The 17,288-nt window shown below is 41.5% G+C and overlaps 1 protein-coding gene across 4 annotated transcripts in view; it reads left to right on the top strand.

Annotated features, from left to right (window-relative positions):
- Positions 1 to 17,288, top strand: part of ZSWIM8 (zinc finger SWIM-type containing 8) — a 58,770-nt gene that overhangs the window by 32,495 nt on the left and 8,987 nt on the right. For 2 of the 4 annotated variants that reach the window (XM_017725884.1, XM_017725883.1), the window contains exons 7-20: positions 2,026 to 2,146; positions 2,496 to 2,697; positions 3,582 to 3,757; positions 6,099 to 7,107; positions 7,910 to 8,041; positions 8,515 to 8,766; positions 10,068 to 10,251; positions 10,816 to 10,914; positions 11,819 to 11,943; positions 13,827 to 14,058; positions 14,316 to 14,468; positions 15,451 to 15,673; positions 15,846 to 16,135; positions 16,892 to 17,115. In XM_017725884.1, the coding sequence (XP_017581373.1) occupies positions 2,026 to 2,146; positions 2,496 to 2,697; positions 3,582 to 3,757; positions 6,099 to 7,107; positions 7,910 to 8,041; positions 8,515 to 8,766; positions 10,068 to 10,251; positions 10,816 to 10,914; positions 11,819 to 11,943; positions 13,827 to 14,058; positions 14,316 to 14,468; positions 15,451 to 15,673; positions 15,846 to 16,135; positions 16,892 to 17,115 (3,422 nt within the window). Of the gene's footprint in view, positions 1 to 1,306; positions 1,415 to 2,025; positions 2,147 to 2,495; positions 2,698 to 3,581; positions 3,758 to 6,098; positions 7,108 to 7,909; positions 8,042 to 8,514; positions 8,767 to 10,067; positions 10,252 to 10,815; positions 10,915 to 11,818; positions 11,944 to 13,826; positions 14,059 to 14,315; positions 14,469 to 15,450; positions 15,674 to 15,845; positions 16,136 to 16,891; positions 17,116 to 17,288 lie in introns of those variants that run through there. The other 2 variants (XM_017725885.1, XM_008643706.2) reach the window with 2 other exon arrangements.

The following is a 17,288-nucleotide window of genomic DNA, read 5'->3' as shown; positions in this document are numbered from 1 at the left end:
TCTATTTTATCTCTATTTTCAGTTTGTGAATGACAGGGTACAGTAAATATAATGCTGGATTACTTTCAAGTGTAAGGGGATGATGGTCTATAGCAATGCAGTTAGATGTTTTTCAGAAACTCTGTAGGAAGTGTTTTCTATATTTATGAAAATGATGCAAAAGCAGCTGGAATTCGTTACCTAGTTCTTTGCCCAAGAGCTATTTCCCAAAATGAAGACAGTACTCCTATTCCAATTAAACACGAATATCTTAGCAAAAAAAGCCTAAAGGAGAGTCACCGCAGGTCTCTGGTACTTTACTTCAACCTTAAGGTGTGACCCTGCCAAGACCTGTGACTTTTCTTAAAATATGTAGTAGTAGAAAAAAGGTACAAAATAGCCTAGTGCTGAATTTGTTTCTTCAGGTGATTGAAATGCAAAATATCCTTCTGAATCATTTTTTTCTTCCATCTGTTTGAGATGTATCTGTATTATTTGCAAATATAGGTGTCCTGAATGTGCCTTGCTTTACAGTAAGAGTGCTCTTTTGCTTCAGCTGTTGTACAGAGAGAGGTGAAGAATATCAGACATTCTGTTGCAAGTCATTTAAATCCTAATTATGTGGATTAACAATTTGCCTGTTCTGTGCATACTAAAGGCTAAATGGATCCACACTTTCAGCCCAGACTTAGTCTGGGGAAAAACTCTATCTACTGTGCAGTTTTCTTTCAAAAATAGTGCGTTAAGGATATATCTACATAGGATTTTACAGTTGAGCGTGAACCTTCTCTGCTTATGCTCTGAGCTGGTCCAGAAGATATGATTAGTTTAGTGCTGAAATTGCATTCATTTACTACTGAATCCCTTTGCTAACTGGATGGTAAATAATTTAAAGTCTGCCCCCAAAATTATGTGTAGATGTATTTTATAATTGGTCTCTTGCACCCATTTGCTTGGGCTTTAGAGAAATGATTTAGGAACAAGAAGTAAAGATCTTTCAAAGTGCAGGAAAATCGTGACCTTGACAGCAGTGACTTCCCTGACTCTCAAAATTAGTTGCAGTATCACTCTCTGTGGGCTTCTATTCCTCAATAAATGAGAAGGGAGCTAATAAACTGATGCTTTTGTTTACTTAGGGTGTGACTGCAGAAAGTGAGCCGTGCGTGGGCTGTGAGAGCAGAGGTGTGACAGCTTGTGGCCATTGTGTGATCTTTAGCACCCTCTGTCGTCCTTCTGAAAACGTAGCTCTGTGTATTCTGTACTGAAATTACCAGTGTTTCAGTCACGATCTTTTGCTGGGTATAGCAGGATAAGAAATACTGTGTATATTGAAAGTTTGCTTCATGTTTTCAGATTCTTCCAACAGCTCAGCGTTTGCTGGACGAGTTATTATCTTCTCAGTCTACTGCCATCAACACAGTGTGTGGAGCCCCAGGTAATTTTAATGTATCTTTTTTCAGTAATCTGTATCACAGATAGGAAGAGGATGTATTTCCATAGCTTCAGATTTCTTAACCTGTAGCATGGATTGCAGATAGAAATCAAGGAAAAGGGATGAGTATTGGCACTTAGGTGTATATATGGCAATAGGCACCTCAGAGTGCTTGCAGAAGAAGGGAGCATCAGTCACTTTCTAACAAAGTGTTTTTCTTTTTAATTTGGTATTAAATATAGACTGCTGGAAATGTTGATTGAAGGGGACCTCTCCCAAGTTCCTGCTTAAAACAGGACTATTGGTAACACTAGATTGGGTTAGCTGTGACTTGGGGTAGCTTACCTAAGTGTTGGTTACCAAAGATGTTAGAGCATTCCTATTTTAATACTCCATTACCCTTCTGGTCAAGAAGAAGCTGCTAGTTTAGTGTTGTCAGTGTTGAAGATAATGTTATGGTAGCATTTTAAGATAATTCTGAATAGGGTGTTCAATAATGGGTGAAATAACTTGGGTAGCACTACCTGTGTACTCCTTATTAACTCTGTGGTTGGGCACATAGAGTAAAATATCTTCAAAGTTTGCAGACTGTAAATGTGTTTGTCTTTTGTAAGATCCCACTGCTGGACCCTCTGCATCAGATCAAAGCACCTGGTACTTAGATGAATCTACTCTCAGTGACAACATAAAGAAAACCCTTCATAAATTCTGTGGACCCTCTCCTGTTGTTTTCAGGTAAACTGTTTCCCATCGAAGGGAAAATGTGATGTTCATGTGATCTGGAAATTCATTCACCATATAGCCTGTATGCCTTGGATTGAAGGATGCTCAGTTTCATTGTCACTCTTCTGGACTGTATTTTTGCATAGGTTGTCCAGTGTTACTTCAGTGGAACAGACTGTATTTGTACAATATTTTGTTTGTGTGGTGTTCTTGAGCTCATTATGCATCCTGTCTTTTAGGTTATTCATGTCTGCGCCACTGAAGGGCAAATATATTCCCGGATGTAGACTATACTCAGGATTTTGTATGACTGTGCTTGATTTAATTTTTTCTCATCCTTATTCTTCTGCTTTATATACAGTGATGTGAATTCAATGTATCTGTCTTCCACTGAGCCACCAGCTGCTGCTGAGTGGGCTTGTCTGCTGCGTCCGCTGCGAGGGAGAGAACCTGAAGGAATCTGGAACTTGCTTTCCATTGTGCGGGAGATGTTTAAGAGGCGGGATAGCAACGCAGCTCCTTTGCTGGAGATTCTGACTGACCAGTGTCTCAACTATGAGCAGGTATCTCTTTGCTTGGAGTGGGGGGATGTTCTGGGGAACGAGGCAGAGCCAGTAACTGGTGCTTTGTGTCTATACAGTCCATGGCTGAATACAATCATTTTAGTAGCCTATGTGCATTACGGGCATGTGCTTCTTCACACTAAAAGCATGTTAGAGTTTGCTCTTTTTCTTATTTAGTGATGTCCTGATAACACTATATTCCCCAAATGCCTCAGTTCTTCTAAAAAGAGTATTTAGAGTCTGATTTCTTTTGTTCAGCATACTTGATTTAATTTCTTCCCAATCAAGGTGATTTATTTTACTGTTATTTTGTTTCTATTTTTTTTAAACAAAGCATGTCACATATGAGCTGTCATTTCAATAAAAACTAAATGTATATGTTGTGTGATAGAATCTCAGATTCTTTTGTTATCTTTATGGAAGATATCTTTTGGTGGATGGAAGTAGTACTTTTTTTATTTTGTTAAAATAATATGAGAAAAAAAGGTTTATTTTGACAGATCAGAACTTTGACCTCAGTCTGTAATATAAATTGCAGTGTAAGTTTCCTTATTGCTCCATCCCATACCTTGACTTTGAGCTGGGGAAAAGAAATGCTTCATTTATCACATTTGTTCACTTTTTCTCTCCAAGAGTGAAGGCCTCTAGGAAGCGAACATCCTGTGAATATTTTGTTCTTTGGGCATGTGCCTTCTAACCAGAGAAATTTTGAGAGGCCCTTAGTTCTCAAAAACTGATACTGCTTTAATGGTCATAGTTATTTCAGTCAAATGAAAACCTGGTATTAACTACAGATCCCATTTCCTTGGAATTGTGAGATGAAGTGAGAGCAGGGGTTGAGATGTTGGCCACAACACAGCTCCATTGAACTTTTTCTTCTACAGATAACCGGCTGGTGGTACAGTGTGCGAACATCTGCATCACACAGCAGTGCTAGTGGGCACACAGGACGCAGCAATGGCCAGTCAGAAGTAGCTGCTCATGCCTGTGCAAGCATGTGTGATGAGATGGTGGTTCTTTGGAGGCTGGCTGTCCTCGACCCAACTATTAGTCCACAGAGGTGAGCCACAGAATTAGTTCCTGTCTCTTTAATTTCTGTGATACTGAACCACACTAAACACAAGATCTCTTGTGTTTGTATCATTACCTCATTACCTGTTCAACCATTAGTCCTTCTGGATTATGTGCTGTGTAAGATTCAAAGCACTATAATTACTTTAATTGCTGTTGCTGCTTACTTTTAGCAACATCAACTAGTGTGACTAATTTGTTTTCTGAGGGTCCTTTCTTACATATGGGTGTAATTCTGCGTGTTAGTGTCCCAGTGGAGAACATTTCTTTGAATGATAGCACCAGCTACCTATTAATTTGAAAGGTTTTTATATTTAACCATTCAGCACTTCAATCGAATTCTGTTTAGCCCAGTAATTCAGTATTGTGTATTTCAAGGTGAACCAGTTCTTACTTTCTGTGCTCTTAAGGAGTGTGTTCTCTGCAGTGTCTTGGTAAACATTGTCATCAGTGTATAATTTTCAGTTAGTGTTTTCAATTGTCTGAGAAAAAACTGTGTTGCTTCTGCAGATTTCTAAACCATATTGTGTGTTGGTAAATCACTGCCATCTTTATTTAGCACCATCTTTATTTAGCAGCAGTTGAGTAGCAGAGGAGGTACTGAGAGCTCCTGTTGAGATACTGTGGTTGACATCATAATAGTTTGTTTTGTACATCTTGTCTACAAAGTGTGGTGTGTAAAATGTATTGGTTAAGTCTAATGTGCTGTAAATTCTCAGAAGTAGTTTCTCAGAACAAATGAAAACAGGATGGTATTTTCAGAACAATTACGCATTAACAGGATTTGCTTTCTCTGAATTGTTGTGTAACATTAATAAAATGCCCTATGTAAGGTACATCAGGGACACGAAAATGGATGCAGTTTCTGTCTTGTTCAGTTTACAATATGAAGTAGCTAAATATAGGAGTTGAAGACAAAAACTGTAGGAAACTGGGAATCAGGCTTAAAATAAACACAAACATCAATCAAATCACATAGAAAAAGCACAAAATATTTTGGCCATTAATAACATATGAAGTTGTGCTATATATATTCACATTTGAGTTATTTGATGCAGTTCAAATTTGCTCAGATCTCCTACTTGAGCTAGTGAATAATTGAAATGCTCCTGCTTGATTACCTATTCTCTTGTTGTTTGAAAAGTCTCCAAGGACCCTCTTCTACTCATACTTCCATTCTTTTCAATGAATCATAAGGAGACTTCACAGACTGTCACCCTTATATTACCCTTCCTGAGTAGCTTCTGCTCCTTTTTTCCTTCTGAAAATCTTCTCCTTGATTAAGCCCTACCAGTCTGCTTCCTTGTTAATTAATTTCTTGAGTGGACAAATAGAAATAGTCCATTTTGTTTAGTCCCTTTTGTCCTATTACCCTTTGCACCTAAATTGGGTCACCTCAATTATTATTTTGTTTTCTTGTTCTTTTACTTTTGATAGGCAATCTGGTAGAATTGAAGTGTACATCAGATATCTAAAATGTGTGGCAGAAAAAGGATGGCAGTTGATTGAGACATCTGGTGCAATTTCTAGAAATGTCTTTTTCTCTTGAATTAGATCACCGTTTACATTATTTTGCTCATGTGCATAGGCCCTACGTGAGATTTGGAGCTGGGAAATACAGAACTGTTTTGTTCTTCCCATAATAATATGGGGGCATGGGACTAATTGTGTAATATAAGTGTGTGTAGCCCTGCCAGATTGCTGCTTCTTCAAAGTTATTTGAACATCAATTGTTGCTGTCCCTATGGTTTACAACAGTTTATTCTCCTGAGGACAGCCTGCTAAAGCTTAAATTAAATTGCTGGCCTTTATATAGGCACATCAGGGTAAAGAGGTAAGTGCCTGGGAGGCACTTAAGTGGTTCTGTCTGTCATTGTGCTTCCCAGGGTAGGCCATTTAGGTTGTACTTGTGAATGTCTTAACTGGAGTTATTCACAGGGCTGTTTCACAGCTGCTGCATACTGTTTTATGAGTGTTTCCAAGGGCAGTTTCCCGTGGTACTCACTGGACTGAGACTGCTGAGACTCAAATCACTAACACCTTATTTAGGGCAGATAAGCAAACAGGGCAGACTGTTTCATTTTAAACCTCCGGTTTGTATTGTGCTTTGTATTGTTCACATTTTGTTTCTGTATCATGAACCTGTCTAGAACTTAGCTGTTAATATACCTGTTTGTTTTTTCAGCTTGTCTTCTTACTAATGCTGTCTATACTTAATTCAACAGATGATGTTGTTGGCCAAAGGAAGGAAGTGTTCTGTGGGTTAAGTAGAAATTTGTTGCAGGTGCTTTTTTTGTTTGCTTCCTAACCTGTTCTCTGTCTTCTCTTAGGCGCAGGGATCTTTGCTCACAGCTCAGACAGTGGCAGCTGAAAGTCATAGATAATGTTAAGAGGGGTCAGCACAAGAAATCACTGGAGAAGCTCTTCCAAGGTTTCAAGCCAGCTGTAGAAGCCTGTTACTTCAACTGGGAGGAAGCTTATCCCATTCCTGGGATTACATATAGCAGCACTGACAAGAAGAACTCGTTCTGTTGGGTAAAGGCCATCCAGCAGAGGAGCTGCCGGTTACAGTGTGTAGAAAGTGCCTGTGAGGCTGGTAGAACCCACGGCCAGGAGCCCGGGGGACCATGTCTGCAGCCCGGGGACAGGCTGCGGCCCTCTCCCCAGGAGCCAGCAGTGCGTCCGAAAGAACTTAGTGGAAAGCGGAAAGTTGTCTCTGAAACGCCACAGAGGGTTCTGAGACGGCTCTCAGCAGAAGGGGATAAAGCTGTGTATAAGACTGCAGTGGGCAAAGCAAAGTTGCCAGTGAGCAAAGGCTTGACCAGTAAACATAGTGGGAAACGCCGCATGAGCAGCGAGGACAGCTCTCTGGAGCCAGACTTGGCAGAGATGAGCCTGGATGACAGCAGCTTGGCATTGGGGGCAGAAGCCAGCAACACCTTTAGTTTTACAGAAAGTCCACTGAGCAGGAGCTACAGGGATGCCTTTGAGGAGGATGGTGGGGTGTACTTCTCTGAGGGACCTGAGCCCACTGTCAGGAGCAGTTCCATGGCCAAGAAATCCCCCAAGGATCCTGTGGGGGAGATGGGCAGTGGTGATGACGACCTGCCTTCTGCAGATGAGAACTCTGGTGGTGTGAGTCTGAAGCCAGAAGAAGTGGGAGAGAATGGTGCAGCAGGGGGAGGGGATGATGGAGAAGAGGAAGATGATTACCAGGTGTACTATCTGAATCCACAAGAGGTAGTGAAGGAAGATGATGACAAAGCTGAAGGGGGAATTGAAGAGGAGCAGGATGTATTTGCTGGTATAAAGCCTCTGGAACAGGAGAACCGGATGGAGGTGAGCTGAATCTAGTTCAAAATGCTGTTTTGCAGTTTTATGTATTGTATAAATCACAGCTCACCACCCTCATAGCTGTCACACTTAACCTAGGATGTTGTTAAATCAAGTGCTTAATTATAATGTTGTGATAACCAATTGTATCATGAGGTACCTACAAGCCTAATGTAGTGGTAGCATATGTCTGTTTCCCACAAGCTTGATTCCCTATTTTTGTGCTAACTGCAAGTGTGTCCCAGTTTTAGTTAATCCCATCTCTCACTCCAGGATTTACAAACATAGACAAAGCAGTGTGTGCTTTTCACCTCGTCTCACCCTTGGAAATGACAAAAATTATCTGAAACTAAAAATAAGTAAGACTGAGACATGCTCAGCAAGAAAAATTTAAATCCAACTATTTAAGCAGAAGTTCTTTGGAAAGGAGAGGCAATCTAAATTAACTGTGTCTTGTTCCTGTAATAACCCCAAAATGTGTTTAGAGCTTGCATCTGTGTAAGCAAGCAGCCAAATGGCAATGCATGAAAACAGTGGTAGTTTGGGGTTTAGGTTTTTTTGAGCTATTCTCTGATCTCTTATAGCACTTGGAGAGAGGATGGGACTTAATTACATAAGAAAAGGCTTTTTAGGGGAGTGCTTCAAAAGACTGGTGGTGGAGGTCTAGGCAGGGAGGACTCTGAGAATACCTGCTGCTGAAGTTAGTCATGAATTGTGTTTGCAGAGTCTTTGTGACAGGTGGTTTGAGCAGGCTGACTCTAGGCTGGGGTAGTGTGGTTTGAATATGACCATCTGTTTCTTCTTGCAGATCCTGTTTGCCTGTGCAGAGGCCCTGTATGCTCATGGATACAGTAGTGAGGCTTGCCGCTTGACTGTAGAGCTTGCCAGGGACCTACTGGCCAACCCTCCAGATCTCAAAGTGGAGCAGCCACCAACTAAGGTAGAGAGATGACAGCAACCATCAGTAGTCTTGATTGTAGGGCATCTCTGTGCAGGAGACCCTGTTTCTTGTGATTCTCTTCAAAACCTTAGTCTCCTATTTCATAGTGTACCTCGCTGGAAATGTTAGTAGTTTTGCTGTTTCAGGATAAAAGGGTTGAACAAGAAAGAAATAAGCATAAACTTCTGGAAACTCACCTGTAGTGACACTAAGCAGTGTTTGTTGTATGGAAGGGTTCCCTTGGAAGGGACGGGCGTGCAACATCTGCCTGCACAGCATCAGTCCAATAGTGGACATGTGTCTTGTCCACAGGCCAGCTCTTCCACTGTGTTGTGCTGGGGTGACATAGGGGAAGCAATGATGTTCAATGGTAACCACTGAAATTTGAGATTCCTCTGCATAAGGAAAAAAATCTAAATTTAATCTAAATAAAATGTATTTTATTCTTTCTCCTGTGTATAACTACTGCAAAGGATTTGAAGACAAGCATAGAGTCATTTAGGATGTTTAGGAAAGCGTCCTGTGACAAATTCCTCCTCAAACAGGGCAAAAAGAACAAGGTATCAACCAGCAAGCAGACATGGATGGCAACCAACACCTTGTCTAAAGCTGCTTTCTTGCTGACTGTGTTGAGTGAGCGGCTGGAGTACCACAACCTGGCCTTCCGAATAGGAATGTTTGCTCTGGAGCTGCAGAGACCACCTGCCTCTACCAAGGCTCTGGAGGTATGAAATATCTCAAAAAGACAGTATCCATAAACAACATTACTCTGTTGGAATGTGTTTGCTCACATGGTTTAAATTTCAACACCTGAAGTTTGGTTATGCTTTTATATGTTTTCTTAAAATGAATTGCAGTGGAACTAAATTGAGTGCACATCCCATTAGCACATGTTGATCTGCCAGAAAAATGATTAGGAATATCACTTCAGCTGTTGTTACCTTCATTAAAAGGAAGCTCAGACTTCATGGGCCAAAAGGTCTTTGATTTCACATGAAGCTATAGGCCTGAAAATATTTAGATGAGTACAAAATCTTTTATGAATGTATTATTTTGATTAGAATAGCCTACTTCTTATCTTAAATATGTTTTCAGTTTGCTTCTCTAATCTGGGGGAAATAAAGTCATTTGTAAATATCCATATTTGTTCATATTTGTATTGGTGAAATGATTGGAAGTTATTCCTTAGGGCAAATTGGTGTGATTATTGCATGTTTGAAAATTGTTGCCTTTGCTGATACCTCATTCATTGGCAGGCAAGCATATGCCCTGTGTGAGCATATTATTATGGACACACCTTGATTATTATTAGGATTCCTATTGTGAAAAAGAATAGTAAAGTAAAGACCTTCTCTGTGTGGTTTACAGCCACCTTGCTTTTTTACTGCAGGGTTGTTCAGTCCCTCAGAGTGCGTATTGTTGCTAGATATCCACCAACTACAATTTTTATGCTAATTATTTGTACTTCTTGTGGTCTGATTAGAAGATTGTGAGATTGGTTGTCACTTGCTACCTAAAAGCAAACTACTGCTTTCACGTGTTAAGAATGGAGAGAATACAGGCACATAGTAGTGAAATGTCTTCATCCTGATGGCATGTGTGCTTCCATGCTGTGCCCATTCTTCTGCTAATCAGTCTCTGATGTCTCAAATGGGTGTATCGATTAACATAGCATCCTTTCTTCCTACAATACAAGTAACCACCTTTTCCACTGGCCTATCCAGTCAGATACTTCTGCTGATGTTCTTATGAGAGCTTATGCATTTTTTCTGTATGCAGCTGAAGAGTGATCATTTGAGTAAGAAATTTTGTGTATAAATATGAAGCAAGACTGTTCTTAGATTTGAAAACCTGTTTTCATTGTGGAGAGAATGGCAAAGGTGGCTAGGCTGATAAGAGTTGCTATCATTTAACAAACCAATAAAAACTGTTGCTGTACTTTATGTAAAGGGGAAAATGGTCTGTTCCCCACAGGGGAACTGTGCTGTTGACAGCTTTTCTTCTGTTTCTTTGTGGATAATACCAGGTGAAGCTGGCTTATCAGGAATCTGAGATTGCAGCCCTCTTGAAGAAGATTCCCTTGGGCACCAATGAGATGAACACTATTCGAGGAAGAGCTGAAGAACTGCGAGAAGGGACATTGTGTGATTACCGTCCTGTCCTGCCTCTGATGTTGGCAAGCTTTATATTTGATGTCCTGTGCACTCCAGGTACTGACTGCATTGGCCTGAGTGTGTGCAGGGCATATTCTGAGATGCCAGGTCTTGAGGGATTTTCAAAGTGAAACTGTCTTCTGTATGAGAACAACCAGAGTTTTATTCTTCATGCGCTGTTGCTTGCACTTGCCTCTATGTTGCTTTAAAGATATTTTGTTCCTCAGTGGAACTGTTTCTCCTTCTGCCTACATTTGAAAACAACTGCACATTTAACACATTTCAGCACTCTGTGTGTGTTTGTAAAATGAACTACTGACTTTTCTGCTTTTGTGCTGGTTATATTCAGAGGAAGCTGATATAAATCTAGAATTTAAAAAGAACACAAAAACCTGGGATTAGAAGATTGACTTGGCAATATACTTGCCTGGTTTGGAGCCTCCTGAGGTTAGAGAGAGAAATGGGAAAAAAGCCCCACAAGGTGCTGTGGTCTTGAAACTGGTATGAGGCTAAGAACAGGACCACAGGAAGCTCTACAAATGCAGAAAGCTCTCAGAAATGTCTTTTGCTTTGAAGCCTTAGCTTTGAAAGCTGAACACTAATTCTGTTGTCTTCTTTCAGTGGTTTCTCCTACAGGCTCTAGACCCCCAAGCCGTAATTGGAATAATGAAATGCCTGGAGACGAAGAGCTTGGTTTTGAGGCAGCTGTTGCTGCCCTTGGTAAGAATCTTTTACAAGAAAAGTCTGCCTTCAGCCATGTTCTGCAGCCTTTCCCATTTTGAATGGTGACAGTTAATAGTTCATTCCAGTTTGATGCAGAAATGGAAGTGTTTGCACAGTTTGACAGAACCAGATGCAGGATTCTACCTGCCAGGGTTGAGGTATCTTTGCAAAGCTGTGAAAAAATGGAAGAAGAGTATGGGATGAGACCTCAATGTTTAAGTAGTAACATGCATTTTAGCATTCTGCTTGCTCTTTTGTCATAAAATATGTATTGCCTGGACTTCAATAGAGATGGACAGTTTCAGAGAACAAAAGACAATCATTTCAGAAGAGACTAGACAATGGTAGTGAAAGACTAGCAGAAGTACTCTCAAGCTTTATCATATAATTCAGGATCTTAGCATAATACTGAATTCTTGCCTCATTTGCTTCAGCAACAAAGCAGTGATTATATACATGTTATGACAATACTGTATGCCTGTTTTAAAGCAGTATGCAAAAAGGAATAAAAGGGATTAGACAAGGCCTGTTCTCTGTTGCCTCATCTCTGAAAGGAAGAAGATGAGGTTTTTATGGTGTTGGAATGCTGGCTTGTAATATCTGCAGAAACCAAAAGTTTGGATTCAAGATAGGGTTTTAGGCTTGCCTGGACTCTTCCTGTGGCCTTTTAATATATGGTTGTTCTGACAGTTGTAACGAACTTAGTATTCTAGGGACAGACAGCAGCTTCTGTTTATTCATGGCCTATTTCTGAAGTTAACAGAAAAATAGGAGGAAAAAAATCTTATTTTGCCTGTAACAGTGAGGGGAATAAAACAGTCTGAGGTATAGATAGTGCTCAGGATGTAGTGTAGTCCCATTAACTCACTTGTCTCTTCATCCTCTCTTTTATGGGCTGCAGGTATGAAAACAACTGTCAGTGAAGCAGAACATCCTCTGTTGTGTGAAGGCACACGAAGGGAGAAAGGGGATCTGGCACTAGCCCTGATGATTACTTACAAGGATGATCAGTCTAAGCTGAAGAAGGTGAGTTTCCCTTTGAAAGGGGAGAGGGAGATGGAAGGCAAACTATGTTTAGGTTTTGATGGATTTGATAGTTTTGCCAGTGAGTATAAGTTGCTGTGTCACATACTGATGTTTTACAAGCTATATTGTGGTATTTATATTCATCCACTGATCCCAAACCTGATTGTGCAGCGTGCATTCCCCGGGAGAGGCACTCTTTCCATAGGTTTCTTAAGGTCCATTCAGGAGATGTGTTGTCACTGCTTTTATTGCTTTTGTTTACCTGCTAAGACAAGTTCTCTCCGAAGTGTTTTTTCAGTGTGTAGTCCGTGTGTGGTCTGGGGATTGCATATGTTTTGCTGCAGGGATATTGGCTTGCAGAATAGTATACCTAGCAAAGCCTCTGTTTCTTAACCTCTCACCTCTTTGATATATTAGTTCAGTACACCTGTGTCTTAATTTCCTATGCAAGAGAGAGAGTAAAACTCTGGCTCTCCACCCCAGAGGAAGAAAAAAATACTGAAAACTGCTGAAGCTTCAGAAAGGGTTTTATTAATCTTTTATATTCCAAAGTCCTCCTACACAGCAAGCACATTATTAGTGTCTTTTTGTCTCCTGAAAGAGAAGCACTTTTGCTATACTCTTCTCCAGAGATGCTGTGGTATCAATCATCTGCACATAAATGGTCCGTCAGACTTGTGGTGTTGATTAAATCTGGAAAACAAACAGTAGAAGTGGACAACCCCTTAAAATGTGGTGATGCATTGTTCCCCACTTACATAATAAATTAAGACAACAAAGCATTACTGTAGGCCAGTGTAAGGCAGTTTTCTCTAGTGGCTTTGCCAGTTTCTCAATAATGTGTGAAAGGATTTTCTGAATGGTGAGCATGGAATTTTTGTAACTTAAACAACAACATCTGGCAGAGCTAAATTTAGAATCCTCCATTCTGTCCTTGATATACCAGAGCTACTACTTTTTTGTGAGTTTTGGGTGCTTTTCAGGTGTTGGAACCAAAGTGCAGGGCATGTTTCTCTGCCTGTCCTGAATGACCCATTCCCCCAGGAAAACACTGTTTTTAACCTTTGTCCATGGAGAAGGCTGCCAAAGCTTTGGGATGAATTAGAATCTACAAGAGAGCGAGTTAGGTGGTGGTATAATATGTAGTTTGTTTAAGGGTGAAAAATTTAGAGTTTTTAGGTTTATTAGTATGGTAAGTAGATGAAGGCAAGATGGAGGATCCCTGTGGTTTTTCAGGTCTCTTCCTTCTTCACCTACTCCATTTTCTGCAGTGTTGGTAGCACAGAATGATTGGTTAGGAAATGCTGCAGTACAGGGCTACGTGAATGGATAGTTCATTAGGCATTGGTAAAAAAGTAAAAATAATGTATGTACTTAGTAACTATTAGGTAGTTTACCTTTAAAAGGCCTTGAGTTTTCCTGCATTTGCCTTTTGGTACTTGCTCTGCTTCATGCTATGTTGGTGGCATGTAAATTACTGATAAGATATAATAAACAATCTGGAGACCGAGAAGATCCAAAAGTCCCGTTCGTCTCTTATTCCTGGCAAGGACTTTCTCCCCCCTCGGGGGAGGACATGTGGGGGTTGAGAACTGCCACATTCAAGTAAAGTCAGTGGGTGTTTCAAGTGAAAATGAGTTATTACTGAGTCTTTGCTTCCTCAAGTAACACAGACCACATGGCTCTTAAGTGTGCATTGCACTACTGTTTAGTGCAGGAAGATGATGCCTATTTTCTAGAGAACAAGCATTTTCTTTTTTGCCCCAGCAAATTAAATTTGTTGTCCACCAGGAAGTTTATTTGATATTTTCCCTCTTAGTGTAGTGCCTGGTCTCTTACCCTTCTGCTGAGTGCCTTTTTTTTTCTTCCCCTTGTTGTTAAAGATTTTAGACAAACTCCTGGACAGAGAGAGTCAAACTCACAAACCACAGACACTGAGTTCCTTCTACTCATCCAGCAAGCCTACAGTTGCAAATCAAAAATCTCCTTCCAAACATGCTGCCCAGTCTGCTGCAGCTATCCAGCAGCTTCCAGGGACTTCTGTCACTCAGCAAGCTGCTGTAAGCACTGCAGTCCAGAGCAGTCCTGAGAACTTTGTGGAGAAGAGTGCACAGGGTGAGAAGTGCTTTGTACCAGCTATGCTAAAATTTTCCATAGTTGCAGCCTATTTTCCAAATCTTGACTTAAATGTTCTTGGCCTAGTGTCAGATGATGTGATTAATAACTGAAAGAAAACTGAGATAATCCTGCTCATAAATACTATTCATTTTATAAAAATTCTTTACCTTTTGTTATTTATATCTTTTAAATGGCCATGTCTGGTTTTAGAGATACAGAAACAAGATGATGTTTACTGTGTCCTGTTTATGCAGAGAGCTCTCAGAGGTCTCCCTGTGAGCCAGCTGCTGAGGCCACTGTTTTGAAACAAGAAGGAAAGGTCCCCAGTCGTCTGGCCCTTGGAAACCGAGGTGGATACAATGGGAGATGCTGGGGTTCACCTGTCAGGCAGAAGAAGAAACACACAGGTGGGAATGGACTAGTTCATACAGCATCTAGTGCTCTGTTAGGCAGTCTGCTGGGGTTTACCCCTTGTTCGCACAAGAGAGCCAGAGAGGAACTTTTTACAAGGACATGTAGTGATATGACAAAGGATAACAGCTTTAAACTGAAAGAGGAGAGATTTAGATTAGACATTAGGAAGAAGTTCTTTATTGTGAGGGTTGTGAGGCTCTGAACAGGTTGCACAGAGATACCCCATCCCTGGGAGTGTTCAAGACCTGGTTGGATGGGGCTTTGAGCAACCTGTTCTATGACTCTGTGATTTTACTTGTCAGCCTTTCCTGTACAACAGAAGCAGCTGAGTGTCTCTGAGATGTTTGACATGGACAAATAAGATTTGCTCCATAAATTTCCTGCCCCTTTCTGTATGGCAAGTTAATATGCCATTCTTGCACCAGTTACGTTCTGTGTGGTGGATTAGATACCTGGAGCTGAATGATTGCTGACTCTGGAAGTGCAGCACTGTGCTCCTGGATTCAGAAACAAATTCAGAGAAGCCGCTGCCTCTCTACACTTCTCTTGGAAAGGGTGTAAGGTAGAGGCAGAGGATGTGAAGGTTGTGCAGCATATATCTAAGGGGTTTTCTTCTTATTCGTATAATCTGTGGAACTTGACTTTGTATGTATATTTGCTTCTTGTTGTTATACTCTGCCACAAAGCTTGGCAGGTGGATTGAGGGGCTGTGATGGTGTGAAGGGGGAAAAAAGATACCTTGTTCTTGGACTCTTCTGCATTTTAATGCAAGAACTACAAAATGACACTGATGTCTGTGGCCAAATTGATTTGATTTAATCTCTCTTATTTTACAATGAATGCCTGCTAGCCATAAGGCAGTTGCTGACATAACTGATCTTAGTTGGTACTGCAGGTAATATGATTAGGAGTTTACCTACCTGCATTACATTTACCAACCCTGGTGATGTTTCTGTGTTGGTTCTGGTGTTGTAGGCATGGCTAGTATTGACAGCAGTGCTCCTGAAACCACCTCTGACAGTTCTCCAACACTCAGTCGGCGTCCCCTACGTGGGGGCTGGGCAACAACATCCTGGGGCAGAGGACAGGACAGTGACAGCATCAGCAGTTCTTCAAGTGATTCACTGGGATCTTCCTCTTCCAGTGGCAGTAGGAGAGCCAGTGGGGGAGCCCGTGCAAAGACTGTGGAAGTTGGCAGGTAATGAATGCAGAGAGGCAACCTCTAAGCCTGATGTTGGGGACTTGGCACGTGTGCATCAAGAAACAGTTTATGGGGAAAATTTGCTTTGTTTCCTCTGGACCCCAAAGACAGGAGCTCCAGCTGGCAAACTTGGGGTACTTGTTGTCTGAAAGATTCCTCTTTCTTCTAGGTATAAAGGGAGGCGGCTGGAGAGCCATGCTCCTCATGTCCCAAACCAGCCCTCAGAGGCAGCTGCTCACTTCTACTTTGAATTGGCCAAGACAGTCCTTATCAAAGCAGGTGGAAACAGCAGTACCTCTATCTTCACCCACCCTTCCTCCAGCGGTGGGCACCAGGGACCACACCGCAACCTTCACCTCTGCGCCTTTGAGATTGGGCTGTATGCACTAGGGCTGCACAACTTCGTGTCTCCCAACTGGCTCTCTCGAACTTACTCGTCCCATGTCTCTTGGATCACAGGTTACAGCAAAACTTTATTGGGATGCTTACTTCTGGGCAGGAAAGGGGGGTAGGGAAGCAAGCTTGTTCTTGAAAATGGTGATGCTGATGTGCTGTAGGAGCCGTGTAAGCAGCTCACACAGCTGCAGTAGTTGCTGATCAGCAGTGATTTACACAGTGGTGCTTATTTTGGCCTGGAAAGTTCTTGTGACCTCTTTCTTCTTGTTGGTACTGCAGCATGCTTCAGTCTAAAAAGCCCACTTCTCATACAGAGATGGTCTTTACCTCTCCTTCAGAGGTATGCTGAAGAGACAGGCATTTGTCAAGTCTGAACATGCTCTTTTGGCTGTGTTCAGTTTTCACGTTCCTCCTCCTTCTGATTGCACCCATACCTACTACCTATCCATATGGCTTCTAGAGGCCTAAAAAAATACACTTTTGAAAATTCATGTTTTCCTGACATGAAGAAATAGACTGATAGTCCAGACTGCTTTGTGGGTACTAAAATCAGCTATAGCAAGTACTTTTTGCTATTTCCAATGCATTTTAGCTTAACTTAGGTAATGGTGTCCTCACTCACCACTTGCTCATTGAGGGCTCTTGTTTGTCCTGTGTTTTGGGAGGAAGCACCTAAATTTCATGCGACCCCTAAGGGAAGCAACTGGGCTCTGTCACTGCTCGAAGGAAGTGAAGAGTGCACCTGCTGTTGAGAGAAAGCTGACTGTAACTGGGCTGGGCATACAGTGGTGCGAGAGTCTCTCTCACTCTTCCTCTTAGGGCAGGCCATGGAGATTGGTAGCGCAGCCTTGAACATCTTGGTGGAGTGTTGGGATGGACATCTAACTCCTCCAGAGGTGGCATCATTGGCAGACAGAGCTTCACGGGCCAGAGACTCCAACATGGTGCGGGCAGCTGCTGAACTGGCACTCAGCTGCCTGCCTCATGCCCATGCCCTGAACCCAAATGAGATCCAGAGGGCTCTGGTGCAGTGTAAGGAACAGGTAAGCATCACATGGCAGTTGCTAGTGGAGGCTGATTTTGATGCCATGATGATTTTTTGCCTTTTCTTTTATACCCCTGTTATACCTTTTTACAACTTCTGTATTCTTAGTGCTTTTTGCCTACATTCTTGGACTTGTTTGTTCAGCTGAGAGATGAAACATTTTAGAAGCTT

This window comes from Corvus brachyrhynchos, unplaced genomic scaffold (genome assembly GCF_000691975.1).
Source record: "Corvus brachyrhynchos isolate BGI_N302 unplaced genomic scaffold, ASM69197v1 scaffold61, whole genome shotgun sequence".
NCBI lineage: Eukaryota > Metazoa > Chordata > Aves > Passeriformes > Corvidae > Corvus > Corvus brachyrhynchos.
Note: the sequence above shows the minus strand (reverse complement) of the source record. Positions and strands in the feature narration are given on the sequence as shown.